At 31.7% G+C, this 15,706-nt stretch overlaps 1 protein-coding gene across 1 annotated transcript in view; it reads right to left on the bottom strand.

The window, feature by feature from the left end:
* Positions 1-11,718, bottom strand: part of LOC120766308 (elongation of very long chain fatty acids protein 7) — a 48,087-nt gene extending 36,369 nt beyond the window's left edge. Inside the window, exons 1-2 of the mRNA XM_040091724.1 lie at positions 11,574-11,718; positions 1,256-1,446 (exon numbers count right to left, since the gene is read on the bottom strand). Of these exons, the coding sequence (XP_039947658.1) occupies positions 1,256-1,446; positions 11,574-11,718 (336 nt within the window). The remainder of the gene's footprint in view (positions 1-1,255; positions 1,447-11,573) is intronic.
* Between the last annotated feature and the right edge of the window lie 3,988 nt (positions 11,719-15,706).

Here is a 15,706-nt window from a genome sequence, read left to right on the forward strand (position 1 = left end):
TTATTTTTTATTTATTGTTTGCAACCCTGCTGGCTTAAGGTAGTAGTCTGGTAACCTATGCCTATATTAATGACTTCTTTAGAGGGCGGTTTTTTATAGGAAAATATAAATGAATTATCTTGAATATTTAGTGTCTTTATTTACATATTGAAAATATAAAAAAAACATATTTGAAAAAATGTAATACTTTGTTACTATTATTATTGGCACTCGAAGTTGGAACCTCAAAAAAAATGCACGTAGGTGGCCCGGGTGATTTAAACTCTTGATGTTATCTGAAATTAAATATTCTTATTTATTCTTAATCTATACACATGTCATTCTGGTCGGAATTACTGAAGTTAAATTGCAAGGGTAAATAATAAAATGGCGGACTTTGAAAAAAAAGTCCTTTTATTTTAGCAAAGAAAGGGTTGTAAAATAAAAAGTTATGGGTGAAAAAAATTCTCGTTAGTTCCGACGAGAACTATAAGTGTGTAGAATAGCCTGTTAAAATTTGCAAACAATCGGACAAGTAAAAAAAAAAGTTAGGACCCGGGCCGACCAGAAAAACAATGTTTTGAAAAAAACGCGTTTAAAGTTCAACAACTCCGAGAGAGAGGACTCCGAGGCGCTCTAGGAAACTCGTCATAACTCCCGAAATATTTCGAGTTTCCGTCTGAAATTTTCACAGTATATTCTCAAGACTACTTTCAAATTAAGCAAAAAACAAATTCGATTTTTTGAACCCAAGTTACCAGACTACTACCTTAAGTTCATTGTGAGGTTCAGTGTAACACAAATTGTATTGCTAGTTAATGTCAACATATATTTTTCTATTGATCTGAATTTACTTTCATTTATAGTTTTCTGAAGTGCACTAGTGCTGTAAAATTCGTTAACCGAATTTACTTTACTATTCGGTAAGAGAATTTTACTCGCAAACAATGTTGTAGTTATACTCCGTTTTCTGATTCATTGTCATTTCATAAATTGAGTGAAAAACTATTACCAATATTAGAATTAGGGTAGACTTATCTCAATTAGAAGTTGTATATAATTTTAAACAGCACACTCATTCAAAATATTCTCCAGTTTTACATATCACCAGCAATATTTACTTAGTAAATTAACTATTTATTTACAACGCTTATCTACATATATTTAATTTCTATATTTAATATACAATTTTATATGCCTCCATAGTGTAGCATATGAAATAGGCAGAAATATCATTAAATCAATTCTTTTCGTTCGCTTAATGGATCACACTCACCTCGTAGAACATGTACGCGCTTAACGCCACCTGAAAGGCATTGTAGATGACTAATGTACGCCGCAGTTGGAAGGGTTTTCTGTCGCGCATGAATGTTGGTCCGATCAAGAGGACCCAAGACAGGTATATGCCAACCAAACCGAATGTGTAAAGGGGATGCTCCATTAGGGGGAAACGTGTGGCGCGGGGATCTGAAAGAGTGAAATATAAATTTACAATGAATACAAGTTTACATAGTATAGCTATAACCGCGTAAGCGTTGACTACGGCAATTAAGAAGTAGGAGAATAAATACAGTGGCAAGCAGTGTTTAATGCATGAACTCTGACTTTTGTCACCCATAAAAACACAACCACAGAGGCGAACCCATATATGTTTTCATTTTGTTTTTGTTATTTTTTATAATAAAAAATTCTAGCTAAGAATAAATAGAAAATAATATCTAGTAAGTGGTGAATGAGATATATTCAAATAGTTTCAATATTTTGTTCATAGAGCCTTATTAAAAATTACTTCTTTCAAGCCGTCGTTTCACTATCATTTGCCAATAAAATGGTGAAGATTGGCTTGCAGAATTTTTCTCCCTCTTTTCGTATGATACTAAATGCAGAGGGCCAACATGCCACCATATAATGCATCCACAAACTATTATATTTCCATCGATATGTTTAACAGTTTGCTTTACATGGTGTCGTTGTGTACGATGTCTAGGTGTAACCCAGCAATTATTGCTTTCTAGCTAACTGAAAACGGTTAAATTTGGACTCATCGGTACAGACAACACATTTCCAATCATCAACGATTCAATTTTAATGCTCCCTTCGACAAACGTGCTTTAATATTATCATCGGGCAATGTTTTTAATCACACTTGCAATTTATCCGATCGCAGCGCTCTCCTAGCAACAAATTCGCTAACTATTTCGTTAATAGCCAGAGAAGCACCCTTTGATGTTAGTAGCTTGTTTTTGCTCATTTTGAACATCATTATTCGAGTATCTTCTCTTACGAATTTTTCGTAAATCCAACCGTTAAAGATGAGGTTAACGGTTGAAATTTGATTATTTTAAGTAATTTTTTTCTTATAAATTTTTTATAACTCAATGAAAAAAGTCATTTAAAATTGCAATGAAAAAAATGTTAAAAAGGTAAAAAAAATTATATGGAGTTGCCACCTATTTAAAATTTTTAGGTAAATGAAAATTTTTAAAATAAGAGCAGTTTAAGAATATTTACAGAGAAACATATGTATATTTGAACAGAGGTTGCCACCTTTTTAATTTTGTACCAAATTAAACAGATATATAAGTTTAAAACTGCTGTTTGGTAGGAGATATTATTTTATTTAATTTTTTTTGTTTTATTATTATTTTTTTCATTAAAAGCATACAATTTCTTACAAAATCTATGAAACGAAGTATTTTATCTAATAAATGGAAGGGCGATCTGAATTTTTCCTTTGATAGTAAGAAAAAAATAGAAAACTAACTAACTGGTTACAATTAAGTGCTCATACTTGAAGAGATTTTCTCCGAGGTGTGTAAGAACCTATTGTATTGCGCTGAGTATCAAGCCAAAAAAAATCGATTTTGGCTCACCCTAATATACATAAGTAATTATCAATTGAAAAAAAAAAAATGGAAAATTAATTTAGTCTTCAAAAGGCTTCTTACTTTTTTACGCCAAATTCGGACTTAACAGCTGAAATAAGGCGAAATATGTGGCCATTGACACTGGACTAAATTTTCGTTTAAAAATATTTATTAAATAAACTGTTGTGACCCCTTAGTGTTGCTCTGCTTACACATTTAAAATTTTTTACTTAATAACTTTAAATTGAAAATATTGTGTATTTAAATTAAGTGTAATAATAGTTTTGAAATGGCTTCAGAAAAGCTGATCTTACAGCGCATGCAATCAGAATTAAATAGCATCTAATAATTTATTATCTGTTTTATATACGTAATTGCCAATGTGATTCTGTAATCGTTTGTGGAAGCGTATATTTAATTAAGAATATAATTCACACGATTACTCACTTTAACACTCACATGAATAAATCTATGCATATATATTAGGGTGGATTATATGTCTTTTGGAAATCGCTTTTAGTTAGTTTGCAAAACTAAGTTGTTCAATATTATTTATCTCAGCCTATAAAATAAAGTTTGGAAGTCCTGTCAAAATTGAGATTTTCTTTCTGAAAAATTTTCTTTTAATTAAACAAATAATTGAAGATTTAGTTTATTATAGAATATCTAAAATTCTGGAAAAATTTAATTGAAAATTAATTTTGATTTGTACAGTAAATTTAATACGTATTGAAAAATAGCTCATGTAGCATACAGTCACATATAATGTAAAATAACGTAACATCACTTTTCATAAGTTTACAGGTGAAGGGAAAACAATATAATAGAAACCACTCATATTGAAACAAAATTTTGGATTTTGGTTATAAAATGATTATATATTGGTTATATCTGAAAGCGGAAGCTTGAAATTTTACGATATCACATATATAATATGTTGTACTGAATCGTAAGCAATAAAAAACCCAAATCCGATTTTTTTGATGATATATTGTTTTGCATTTCAGCTGACGACATGCAAGTTTGAACAAGTTCCTGGACAATAATAATTCAATGAGACTTCCCATATTTTTAGTTCCGCTCTAATAAACACATGCCTTTCTTGTTTTGTTCAGCCAAATGACAACTGACGTTTACTTAATAATATAAACAGCCATTTATTATATAAGCCAGAAGTCATGACCCTTAACTAGTTAGCCGTTAACTTGTTTGCGTAATGCAAATTAAAAAGTAAATAGACATAAAAAAACTTATTTTAATTGAATATAATTAATTTATAGTCCGTTGTGGGTAAGCTGGAGTGGCAGTGTAACTACCCATGTGATCAAATGAGTCAAATATCCACAAAAGAAAAATACTAAAACTTTTCAATTAAGTATCTAAAAAGGTTTTTGTTTGAACCCTATGGACAGTTTTGCTTGCTCATACGATTTCGATCAAGTTTTGTAAACTAGTGGAAAGATTAGAGGTAAAACTGGAGAACTGTAACCTTTTTCTGTTTTCTCTTAGAGAAACGCCCCAGTCCATTGGTTCAATTAATAAAAATCGCCTGACTAACTTTTCGCGTCATCAAGAAACAATTATCAAACATTCACTAATTAACGCGTGGAGATGGTTATAAAGAAAGAAATATTTATAGATTCGTTATGCGCGTCCAGTTTAAATTGGCCAGTCCGGATCAAATATAATCTTGAGTGTATGTGAATGATCAGCGTGACGACATGTCCGTCTGTCTGTATATATGTACGTGAACTACTCCCGAAAGTTTTAGAGATATTGATCTTAACTTTTGTATACAATTTTTTCTGCCCAATAAACTACTTATTTGGCAAGCCGGACACAAGTCGCCAAGTAGCAATTATAGCGATTGGTACAAGGTTTGGTTGAAAAAGGTTTTTTTCAAAGCGGCGAGAAAACCAAGCTCAGGAGCAGTATGGAAAACATCTTCTAGGGAGGATCGACAAATAGAACGCATTAGCCTAAAAGATCGATTCAGCTGAGGACATCAGGATAGAGATCATAAAAGATATTGGAACCGAAATCGCTGCTAGAAGTAAACGAAATAGACTCCGTAATGCTGGTTTGAATGCTTGACAACCCGCCAAAAGAGCCATTTTGGACTAGGAAAATGCTTCAACAACGGTTCCGGTGGGCTATAAAGCACCAAAGCTGGATGAAGTCGATTCGCAGAAAGTAATCTTCTCTGACGAGTCGAAGTTCAACATGTTATGTAGCGACGAGATGTCGTACGTAAGGAGAAAAACTGGTAAACGCTATAGCGAAAAGTGCGTCCGAGGAACGATTATGTAGGGAGGCAGCCGAATGGTATGAAGATGTAGATGTCATACAAACTGAACGATCAAAATCATGTTCTTGTATGGTAAACTTGTTTATCTTTAAACAATTTTCAGTGGATAGTTGACCCAGGCTACAGCATATACCTGCTATACAAACAGATCGATCAAAATCAAGATACATATTTTCATAAAAGATTTCTTTTGAATTTTTTTTTATTACTTATTATAATATTATGATTATTGAGCAATAATTGATTACTATTATTAATATAAATAATCAATATATTTAAATGTCGTTGGCTGTTAACTAATTACATAGATTAATGCGTTAATAGTAAACACTTGTTAGAGGCCTAAGTTTTTCTGTATTTATTGTAATTGTTTATAATTTTTTTATTGTACAATTGGAATCTTCTCGTTGTACAGCTGTGCGCATATTAATTTTTATACCCTGAACAGGATATATTAAGTTTGTCACGAAGTTTGTAACACACAGAAGGAATCGTCGAAGACCCTATAAAGTGTATATATAAATGATCAATATGTTGAGCTGAGTCGATTTAGCCATGTCCGTCTGTCTGTCTGTCCGTCCGTCCGTCCGTCCGTCCGTCTGTATATATTTGAACTAGTCCCTCAGTTTTTAAGATATCGTTTCGAAATTTTGCAAACGTCATTTTCTCTTCAAGAAGCTATAACATATAGCTGCAATACAAACTGAACGATCGGAAACAAGTTCTTGTATGGAAAACTTTCGCATTTGACAAGATATATTCACGAAAGTTGGTAAAAATTATTTTCTAATGTAACAATGTAATATCCGAAGAAATTGTTCAGATCGGATTACTATAGCATATAGCTGCCATACAAACCGAACGATTGGAATTAAGGGCTTGTATGGAAAACTTTCGCATTTGACAAGATATATTCACGAAATTTGGTATAGACTATTTTCTAAAGCAACAATGAAATCTCCGAAGAAATTGTTCAGATCGGATTACTATAGCATATAGCTTCCATATAAACTGAACACATAGTTATTAAAAGAAATGCACCTGTGAAGGGTATATCAGCTTCGGTGCAGCTGAAGTTAACGTTTTTTCTTGTTTTTTTAATATTTATGCAATATACATATATATTTGTCACACTATTCTATGCATGGAATTTGTTTCTATTCTCTTCAAATGCATAATGAATGCAAAAAATGTTCACACTTCTTTAGATACAAATCTCAATAGCTACCAACACTATTATTTCCATAAATTAATGTCTTTAACAATTGCTTTTTTTATTAAGATATCGCTATTTTATTAAGATATTGCTTGCTACTCGACATTTGAACAATTAATTGCTTAGACGTGCTACATGTAAATAGTTACAAAGCATTTAATAAGATCTAAGAGTTAGCACACCACAGTAGCCACATATACTCAGAATCATTTAAACGAACTGTTTTGCTTGATTAAACGATTGTGTAGTTCAGCATTTTTTCACGAATACGCCAAATGCAAACAAACAAAGTTATTAATTTATGTTTTATACGTATTTGTATTTGTATATACTAACGTGGGCAGCTGCCTTTGGAGGAGCCGCTTGTATATTTCGTGACATCTTTGAGCCTGCATACCTATACATATGTATACATAAATATACTGATGTTTAAAAGTAGCAAGAATAAAAGCGACTTGACAATGCTATTATTGTTGTACGTGTAAGTAAATTTGTGCGTTGCGACTACAGCTGCAACTAAACTAACACTATTAGCTGTTAAGCATATTTTTAATGTCTTCAGTACCGACAGGGTCACAGGCCATAGTTTAAGTACGTGCATAACATTATGTTAACGCTCATTGCATTGAGGGACATTTTCAAAGTAGAGGGTGAACAGCAATTGCTTGATTATACCAGCGTTTACGATGAGCTCCTGAGTAAATAATTTAGTATGAATATCAAATTTTATTATAGACATTATAAATTGTTTACACTATTAACGCCACATTCATGCACGCAGCGTCTCTCTTGTATACATTTCAATGCTAATATGCGTTAACAGCGCAAGGTTTGTGTCTTAAGTCTTTTGCGTTAGTGAGCATGCAGCCAGAGCAATGTAAAATGTAAAAATTTTGGCAACTTTTTCTTGTTTTTTTTTGTAATTTTGCGTTTAATTTTGCAAATTTATATTTTAAAAATAATTTGTGTTTTTTGCCATATTTATCAAACGCCGTTAACCTTTTCAGCAACAGTGCATAAAGGGACAAGGAATGTGTATATACAAAAACATTACAAGCCGAAATAAAAGGTTAAATAGCAGTAAAAGTTATAAACATGCGCGTACATACAAGTATACAAGGTGGCTGCATGCTCAGATGCCCACAAACATTGAGTAGCTAGCAGTAGTGGGAGGCAAATAAGTAAGCGAAGGGGGGAAATAAGTTTAAAAGAAATAAAATTTAAAACTACGCATACTTGAAGGTGTATTTATGTCTGTATATGCATATTCCTATATCATAACAAAGCAATAAAAGCAGCGTAGAAGGAAATTGACAATTATTAGCCTCTTTTTTTAGATAGTTTAACTGGCATTTAATTGCGGTAATAATTGTCGCAGATAAAAGAAGCAAGTGTCCGCAGCAAATGTTCGGCATTGTCAAGGCCGCCGATGATTGTGTGCTCATGTAAATGTATTTAGGTTTCTTACGCGCTTATGTATGCCGGCATTACATTGGTAAGTACATACGCGCACACCTTTAGGCGAGGCAAAGGGCATGATGCATACTATGAGTGGTTATAAAGTTGAGTTTTCAAGTTCAACGCCGCTTCAATGACGTTTTTGTTTATTTTTTTGTGTTGCATGATAGCAGGTTACTGTTGGAGTTTGGCCATTTGAAAATTGAAGTTGAATTATGTTTTTTAAGAGAATGTTGGAAAATGGTAGAAATGCTATTTTAAATTTTGAAAATACTTGTTCTCAATGATGTATGCTATGCGAGAGAGCACCAAATCAGATACTGTTGAAAACAGCACAGGCATAAATGAATGAGTAGCATAATTTTCTAAATCACTACTAGCTAATTTTTTCATAAAAATTGGAATATGTCAAAATTGCTCGCACTTTTGTTCAAGCACAATTAGAATTGCAACGAAAATTTTTCAATTTGTGTAATATCTCAAGAGTTAGATGAAATCTAGGCCAGCAGCAACTGATAATTTTTGTGTTAACCAGAGTTTAAAAAACGCATTAAAAATAATCTAATTTACATTTAAAGTCAGCTTTTTAATTTGTAATTAATTTTTAATAATTAATTAAAAAAACAAAAATCAAATTTAATAAAAATTAAAATTAGTAAAAAATTTCACAAATTCCAGATTAAAAATTGAATAAAGTGAATTCCAAAAATCAGTTTTAAAATTAAAAATAAAACTTTTAATCATAAATAATGTTCTGAAAAATACAAAAATACAAAAATAAGAATCTCTAGTATATAGCTAAAAATTAGAAACATAAATTGTTTAATAGTTTTAACTTTTTCGTGTTTGCTTATTTTCTTTTCTAGTAATTTGATTATCTTTTGGAAAAGAAAGCTTATTTATTGTATATTTACGTTTAATTACTTTCAATTACAGTGAAATACAATATATAACATAACATTTTATTTGTTATTTGCAAAAATTCAGATTCAAAACTGAAAATATAATCAAAACCCAAAAACTGAATTAAAAATTTAATTAAAAAAAATTAATAATTAATTAAAATTAAAATTAAAATTTTTGTGATTGAAAAATAATTATTTAGTAATTAATTAGTGATTAATAGTTATAAAACTAATAATTGCAAATTAAAAATTAATTATTAACTTTAAAATAATTAACAACCAAATAATTAGCCAATTAATTAATAATTAATTATTAAAATTAATTAATAAAAGTAATTATTATAATTACTTCATTATTAGTAAAATTAGTTAAATTAAAACTACAACTAATTCAAAATTTTCGTTAAAATTTATTACTAAAAATTAATTAATAAAAAATTATGTTTCAAGTAATACATATTACCTCTGCAGTTTTGGATTTGTGCTGCGGCGAATCGTAACCAAATGTGTATAATTTCTAGTCAGGAAAGCTATAAGAAGCAATGATCTCAGAAAACATCGCGACAATTCATAAAATTTGATTGAGAAAGCTTTGCGAGCAAAGGCTGCCGCGTTTTCTGAACATCGTTCAAATATATAGCGATTCAAAGGAAAATCTGACACTGAGAATAGATACGAAGTTTTTTGCTGCCAATTTTTGACAATGGATGGAGCATAGATATACACCTGAGACCTGCCGGCTGTGTGCTGAATGGTTGTTAGCTGGTGAAAGTCCACAGTCGACAGATAGTGCTTTGGTAGCGAATTTAAAAAGTCCATGTAATGCTTATTAAATAAGCCCTTTCTAAGATTTTGACTTGAGCTGGTATCATTAGAGTCATTGACACTGTTCTTGTTAAATATGTAAGTTTGTATTATCTTTGTATAAATGAGTATTCGTAGCTTTGAGGAGTTCACTTAAGTGCATTTTTTGAGGTAAATCTCTTTGAAATAGCCAACATTATATACAGAGTTGTAGAGATAAATACAATTATTTACAAAAATAAAAAAAAAAATCACCTCTTGCACAGTACGAAATCAAAACTAAAAAGTTTACTTTTATATTTACAGCACAAAAATACAAAATAGCTTTGCACTCTCAAAAAAATTGTTTGAAATAGAAGCAACAACCATATTTGCAATACATCACCATTAGCCTGTGAAATATTAGTTTAACTACACTCAAACATTTTAGTTGCCTTCTTAACCCTTTGCGCGCGTCACTGACCCTCGCACATGGGCAAGCTTAGTTAGACGCGCGAGCATTTAAGTGCGCCGTAATGCTTCTTAATTGCAGTTCTATGTCAACGCAACTCATTTATGAACTTTGTTTTACCGTCACAAATGCTTTGTGTTGTTGCCATTTTCACAGTAAATTCTCTTTTTAGCCGGCATAGTGTAGTATAGCATACTTGTAATTGACGTTTACAACACAATTTGCATAGAGATAAACTTACACAGCTAAATAACTTGTGACATCTTGCAAAAATATGCGTTTTAGTCAAGCGATTTTTTGTTGCGGCCACTCATGCATTAGTTGCGCCTTTCAATCGCCACACATTTGTTTATGTGTACGCGTTACTCAACTCATTACTCGTATCGGCTGGTAAGACTTTTTTGCCTGTGTTGTGGTGTTTAAGCTTTCCACTACAACTAAATTAGCAATGCACAATTTTACGCTTTGTGGAAATTATCTGCATTTCGCGTAGCCTACGGACTAGTTTAGAGGGGATTTTTCGCACTTCTTAACAATTAATTGCGCGATTTGTTGTTGCACATGTACACTATAAGTCCAATTATTTAGTATAAACGAGCATATATTAGGGAGCGTACGTTTAATTGATTTATTTTGCATGGAATGTTTAGAAGCTAAGTTCATGTAGAACGAAATAATTGTTCGAAAATTAACGGTCTAAGGTTCTAACTTATATAATTATTTTCTACGAATTTCTGGAACAATTTTTAATAATTTTTCTACTGTTGGTAAACAACAAAAGCTTTAGTGTGAGTGTGACGGTATTACTCGATTGTTATTGCTGTACTTTATATATATGAAGAAAATTAATTCAAAAAAAATTATTTCGAATTAGTAATCGATAAATCTTTCAAAATCCCAATAAATAGTAATCGATAAATCTTTTAAAATCCAAATAAATATTAATCGACAAATTTTTCAAAATATCGTTATATTTTGAAGATGAAAGTTATAAATGAAATAACCAAAACTTTTTTCAATTATATGACAACATGAATTTCATAGATGCTATTAATGTGCAATTTAATACTGCAGGTTATTACTCTTATATATTTAAGACAATGCATTTTATAAGTCTATTTTGATTTGCCAGTAACTTACAAATTCTTTAAACATTTTTGTTTCCTGAATTTGTTACAAGAGTATGTTTTTTTCTTATTTTTCATATTTCTCATAAAACAATATGTTGAAGAAAAATTTGTATTTTATTAAAAAAAAAAAAAATTTTTTTTTGGTATACATAACATCCAAAACAACTTATTACAATTTTTTGGCATTTATCTGGACAAATATATATTATTTACATTAATAAGTTTCATAATTTGCATTTTATTTGTCACCAAGGCTAAAATTTGTATATCTTTAACTTTTTCTCTTTGTACGTCTGTATAAATTTCCTCTCTTTACCTATAACATTTTATTCACACTTTTTCTAAGCACAATATTTATTAACCCTTTGCCTTTACGCGCCTAATTATTTGGAAATAACACGCATAATATATTAAAATATTTTGCATTCGCATATTTGAATGTCACCAATACATACCGCCGAAGTCTCGCTCGACCAAATGGTAATAGCGCTGTATCAGTCCCGTATAATTCCAATCAACATGGTGCGATTTGAATTCGTCCAATGCTATGGACGCAATCTCAGCGGCCATATCGAAGCGCGAAGTTATGTTGCTGTTCATTTTGACTCTGTTTTTGGTGAATTACTTAACACACGCAAATATACTGTAACTTAGTTTATTTATTTTTTTGTTGTAAATAATTTGAGACGGAATTCCACGTTAAAACTGCTCACTATATAAGGATATATATGCACTTTTAAGCGATATTTAATTGTATTTTTGGTTCTGCACACTCACACGCACACTAGCAATGCTATGAAATAGTCCATTCTATGCACTTTTCACGGCTATTAATTCAAAAAATATTTTTTTGAGAATTTATTTATTTTTTTTGAGAACAAAATAGCACAAAATTTAACTGAAATCGTTACTGGTGAGCACTAGCATTGGAAAATTGTTATTATTTTGTTACTTAATTATTATAAACTTCTTTAGCGCTTTGTCTGCATGGCTAGAAAGCACATTCTATTTAGCATATTCTAAATACTAAATGTTGCGTATACGCCACCGCGTTCAATTCACTAAGTTCTAGAATCCAACGAGTATTACTTTGTATTGTATAATATGTAGTCGCTTGTAGTCGCTTTTGTTAATATTGTTTCACCAAACCGCACCGTATGAATGTTTATGCTCAACTGACTGCAAAACTTCTCGACAATCACAAGATAAAATAAATGTTTTTTGCCAAACGCGCAAAGACGCCGTCGAATTGCAATACAAAAGCACAAAACGCGCACAGCGACTAGAAGCCAGCGACGCGGCAACGCAGAGAACGCAGCGCTAGGAGCAGACGCATAGCTTAACGATCGCTTATACGAGCCAATACAACAACAAAGTCGGCAATAATTCGCAAAACTTTGCGGTTGGCTGTCGGAAAACAAAAAACGAATTAACTTAATACGGAAAGGGAGCGCAGTCGCACACAACGACACCAAAATATCACAATAGTCGAAAAATCAAAGCCAAAGCAAAGCAGGCAAAGTCAAAAGTCAAATGTAGTTGTTGCCAAAGCAGCTGTGGCGGCAAAATCAGCACCGGTAGTCGGTAGGCGATCGCCTTCAATGCGAAAGATAATCAAAGCGACGAAGCAGTCAAGCAGCTCTGCAGGCGCAGCGATGCCGGCAGCGCAATAAGCGGCGCAGTCGGTTTTGTTTTTGTAAGCAAAGTTAAGGGTGTTTGTGTTGCTGCTTTTGTTTGTGTTTGTGTTTGTATTTGCTTTTGCGATCTTTGGTTGCCGAGGTGTCAGGCTTCACCAATACACTCATACTTAGGCGAAAACACTGTTATAACTTTAATTGAGTTCGTGTCCGATCGTTTGGAAGTGAACGCTGTTCGCTGTTTGTCCACTTCCAGCGTTGTTCTTGAGCAGCCAGCTTTTGCTTTTGCTTTTGCTGTTGTTGTGCCGAAAACATACTTCCACTTCTGTGTATATGTGTGTGTAGAAGCAAGTGAATTTGTACACATTAATTTATTATTGCTGTTGTTTGGTCATATTTGTTTGTTACTGCAAAAAATAACAAAAATTAAAAATCGTTTCTTCGACAATACAGAAGCAGAGAATAGGGTGACAGGTGGAGTGAAAAAATGTCTGGTAATAAATAAAAATGTTTTTATAACTTAAAATGTATGAACTATTCACGAATTCACCAAATAACTATTTTTCACAACGAAACACGAGTTGTAATTGGAAAATGGAGACAAATTTCATAAAATTTTTTAGCTACCTAGTTGTAGTATTTTATTAAAATATGTCTTAAGCAAAACATTCTTTTGATCAAATATTCAAGCTAACTACGAAAGTTATTTCTAATATACATATATGTATTTTCTCACATTTCTTGTTAATGCCTGAAAATAAGGAGGATATAGTAAGTAATTGTCCTCAAGCCTGTTTAATATATTTTTACTTCTTCTTCGCTTTTGGTAAGTCAACTCTTAACAAATGTCTGAAGCTTTTGTATTTCAGTCAGTCTAGTCATGAAAGTTCTTCTTTTCCTTTATTCATTGGTGAAAGCGATGTTGACATAGTAAAAATGTAAAGAAATTGTATAATTTTCATTTAAAAAATAATATCTGCTATAAAACTAAGTATATTCGTTTGGCCTTTTTTTTATCAAAATTTGAGAGTTTATTTCAAGAAAATTTGTACAGTAATGTTATTCAAAATCTTGGCCATCTGTAGATATAACACTTCTCTAGCAGCATTTCTGACGTGCAACAGTCTTTCAACGTCTATTGGCTTCAATTTATATGACACCCAATTTCCTTGCTCTTCAATATATCCACTACTTTTAAACGATCAAAAGTGTTTGGCAACAATCTTCATAAAATAATTGGCACATTCGCACAGTTAGAGCTGGTTTGCTTCATATTAAAGTAATGCATCAGAACTAACTAGACTAATTGTAGGAAAAAAGGTATTGTTGTTTACGCTTGAAACGAAGGACTTTTTTGAGATGAGCTCCCGGATCTCAACTGTAGTTCATTTCCAAATAAATATTTTTACTAGTCCTAAGCCTCTAAATACGATTAAGAGATGTATAAGCTAATTAATCTGATTTGAACAGAGCCAAATTTCATGCAGATAGCTCCACAAATAAAAGACTTTTCGTAGAAGGACGTTAGTTGGATCGGTCAGTTGTATGACAGTATAGTAATCCGAACTAATAATCTAATCAAATCTTGAATATATCTAGTCAAAAGAAAAAAATTTCAATATAAGCACTTGATTCCGATCGTTCAGTTTGTGTGTCAGCTATATGTTATGGATGTTTGATCTGAATTTGTTTCAATATTGTAATGTCCGAAGGCGTTGTTCAGATCAGAACACTATACCATATAGCTGCCATACAACTGAACTATAGGAATCAAGTTATTTTAAGGAACATTCTGTAAATGTATAGGGTATTATAGCTTCGGTGCAGGCGAAGTTGACGTTTTTTCTTCTTTTTAATAAGTATGAGCTTAGTATCATTGTAGGGGTCATTACAGGACGTTTACCTCCTAGAACGTATCTACATAAGCTATCAATGGTAAAGTTGCATCACTGAGCTCGTTGGGTATTCTCAGCATTCTGTCTTCTTCAGTGCATAAGCTTAGCCAATCAATTAAGAGCTTTGTAGATGCGGTCAACTTGTAAGGCTCCCCCTACTATATAGTAGAAAAAACTTAATTAGTCGCATACTAAAATTACTTACAATTAATAGATATTTGAACATTGATTTAGGTAAACTTACTAAATTGATCAACAGAAATGGTTTAAGCGAGCTTCAAACTTGAATTTCTTTTATCGAGTAAACAACAAAAATGCTTATAAATATGCGTTCCATAAAAAAAATTGGTATCGGTCTTTATAAAGTTTTTAATGAAAAGCAAATAATACTTTGTTGAAGCTCTAATTTGTAAAAACCACTTCAGTTGCTGCCCTTAATTGGTGCAAACAAATTTCGGTGTACAGATCAAAGAAAAAATATTACAAAAATGCCAATAAACTTAAATGGCCAGAAACTGCAAGAGTTCGCCCTTTCAATTTTCCTTTTAATAACTATATCACATATCCAATTGTAGTATTTTTAGATTTTAATAAGTTTCTGTTTTTCTTCTTTTTGTTCAATGCTAAATATATATACCCCGGCATGTTGAGGTTAATGTGCCAACAGCTTTGAACGAAGTCGTGGTTAGACCTCACCAATTCACACACTGATTACATTATTTACACTTCGAATTTATATGTTTACTGTTGTTATTTGACTTGGTATTTGTTTGGCCAATTAGTGTATATTTGGGCACATACTATATATATAGATATATATTGTTGTTATCGAGCAAATGTTTTCATTTTCATTTGCCCATTTACAGGCGAGGCAACGATATTTCCGATTAACTCTTTGAAATTTTTTTGTAAGTAAAAGCAAACTATGCGCTGCCTTTGGTTGTTGTATTTTAGCATTCCTTCGTAGAAAAGTTACTGATATGACTTAGATAATAGATATGGGTTAAAATTAAGGGCTGAAAAAACAAGGTTCGGCATGGTCAACCTTAATGGATT

The sequence above is a fragment of the Bactrocera tryoni genome, chromosome 1, assembly GCF_016617805.1.
Source record: "Bactrocera tryoni isolate S06 chromosome 1, CSIRO_BtryS06_freeze2, whole genome shotgun sequence".
In the NCBI taxonomy this organism is placed as follows: Eukaryota; Metazoa; Arthropoda; class Insecta; order Diptera; family Tephritidae; genus Bactrocera; species Bactrocera tryoni.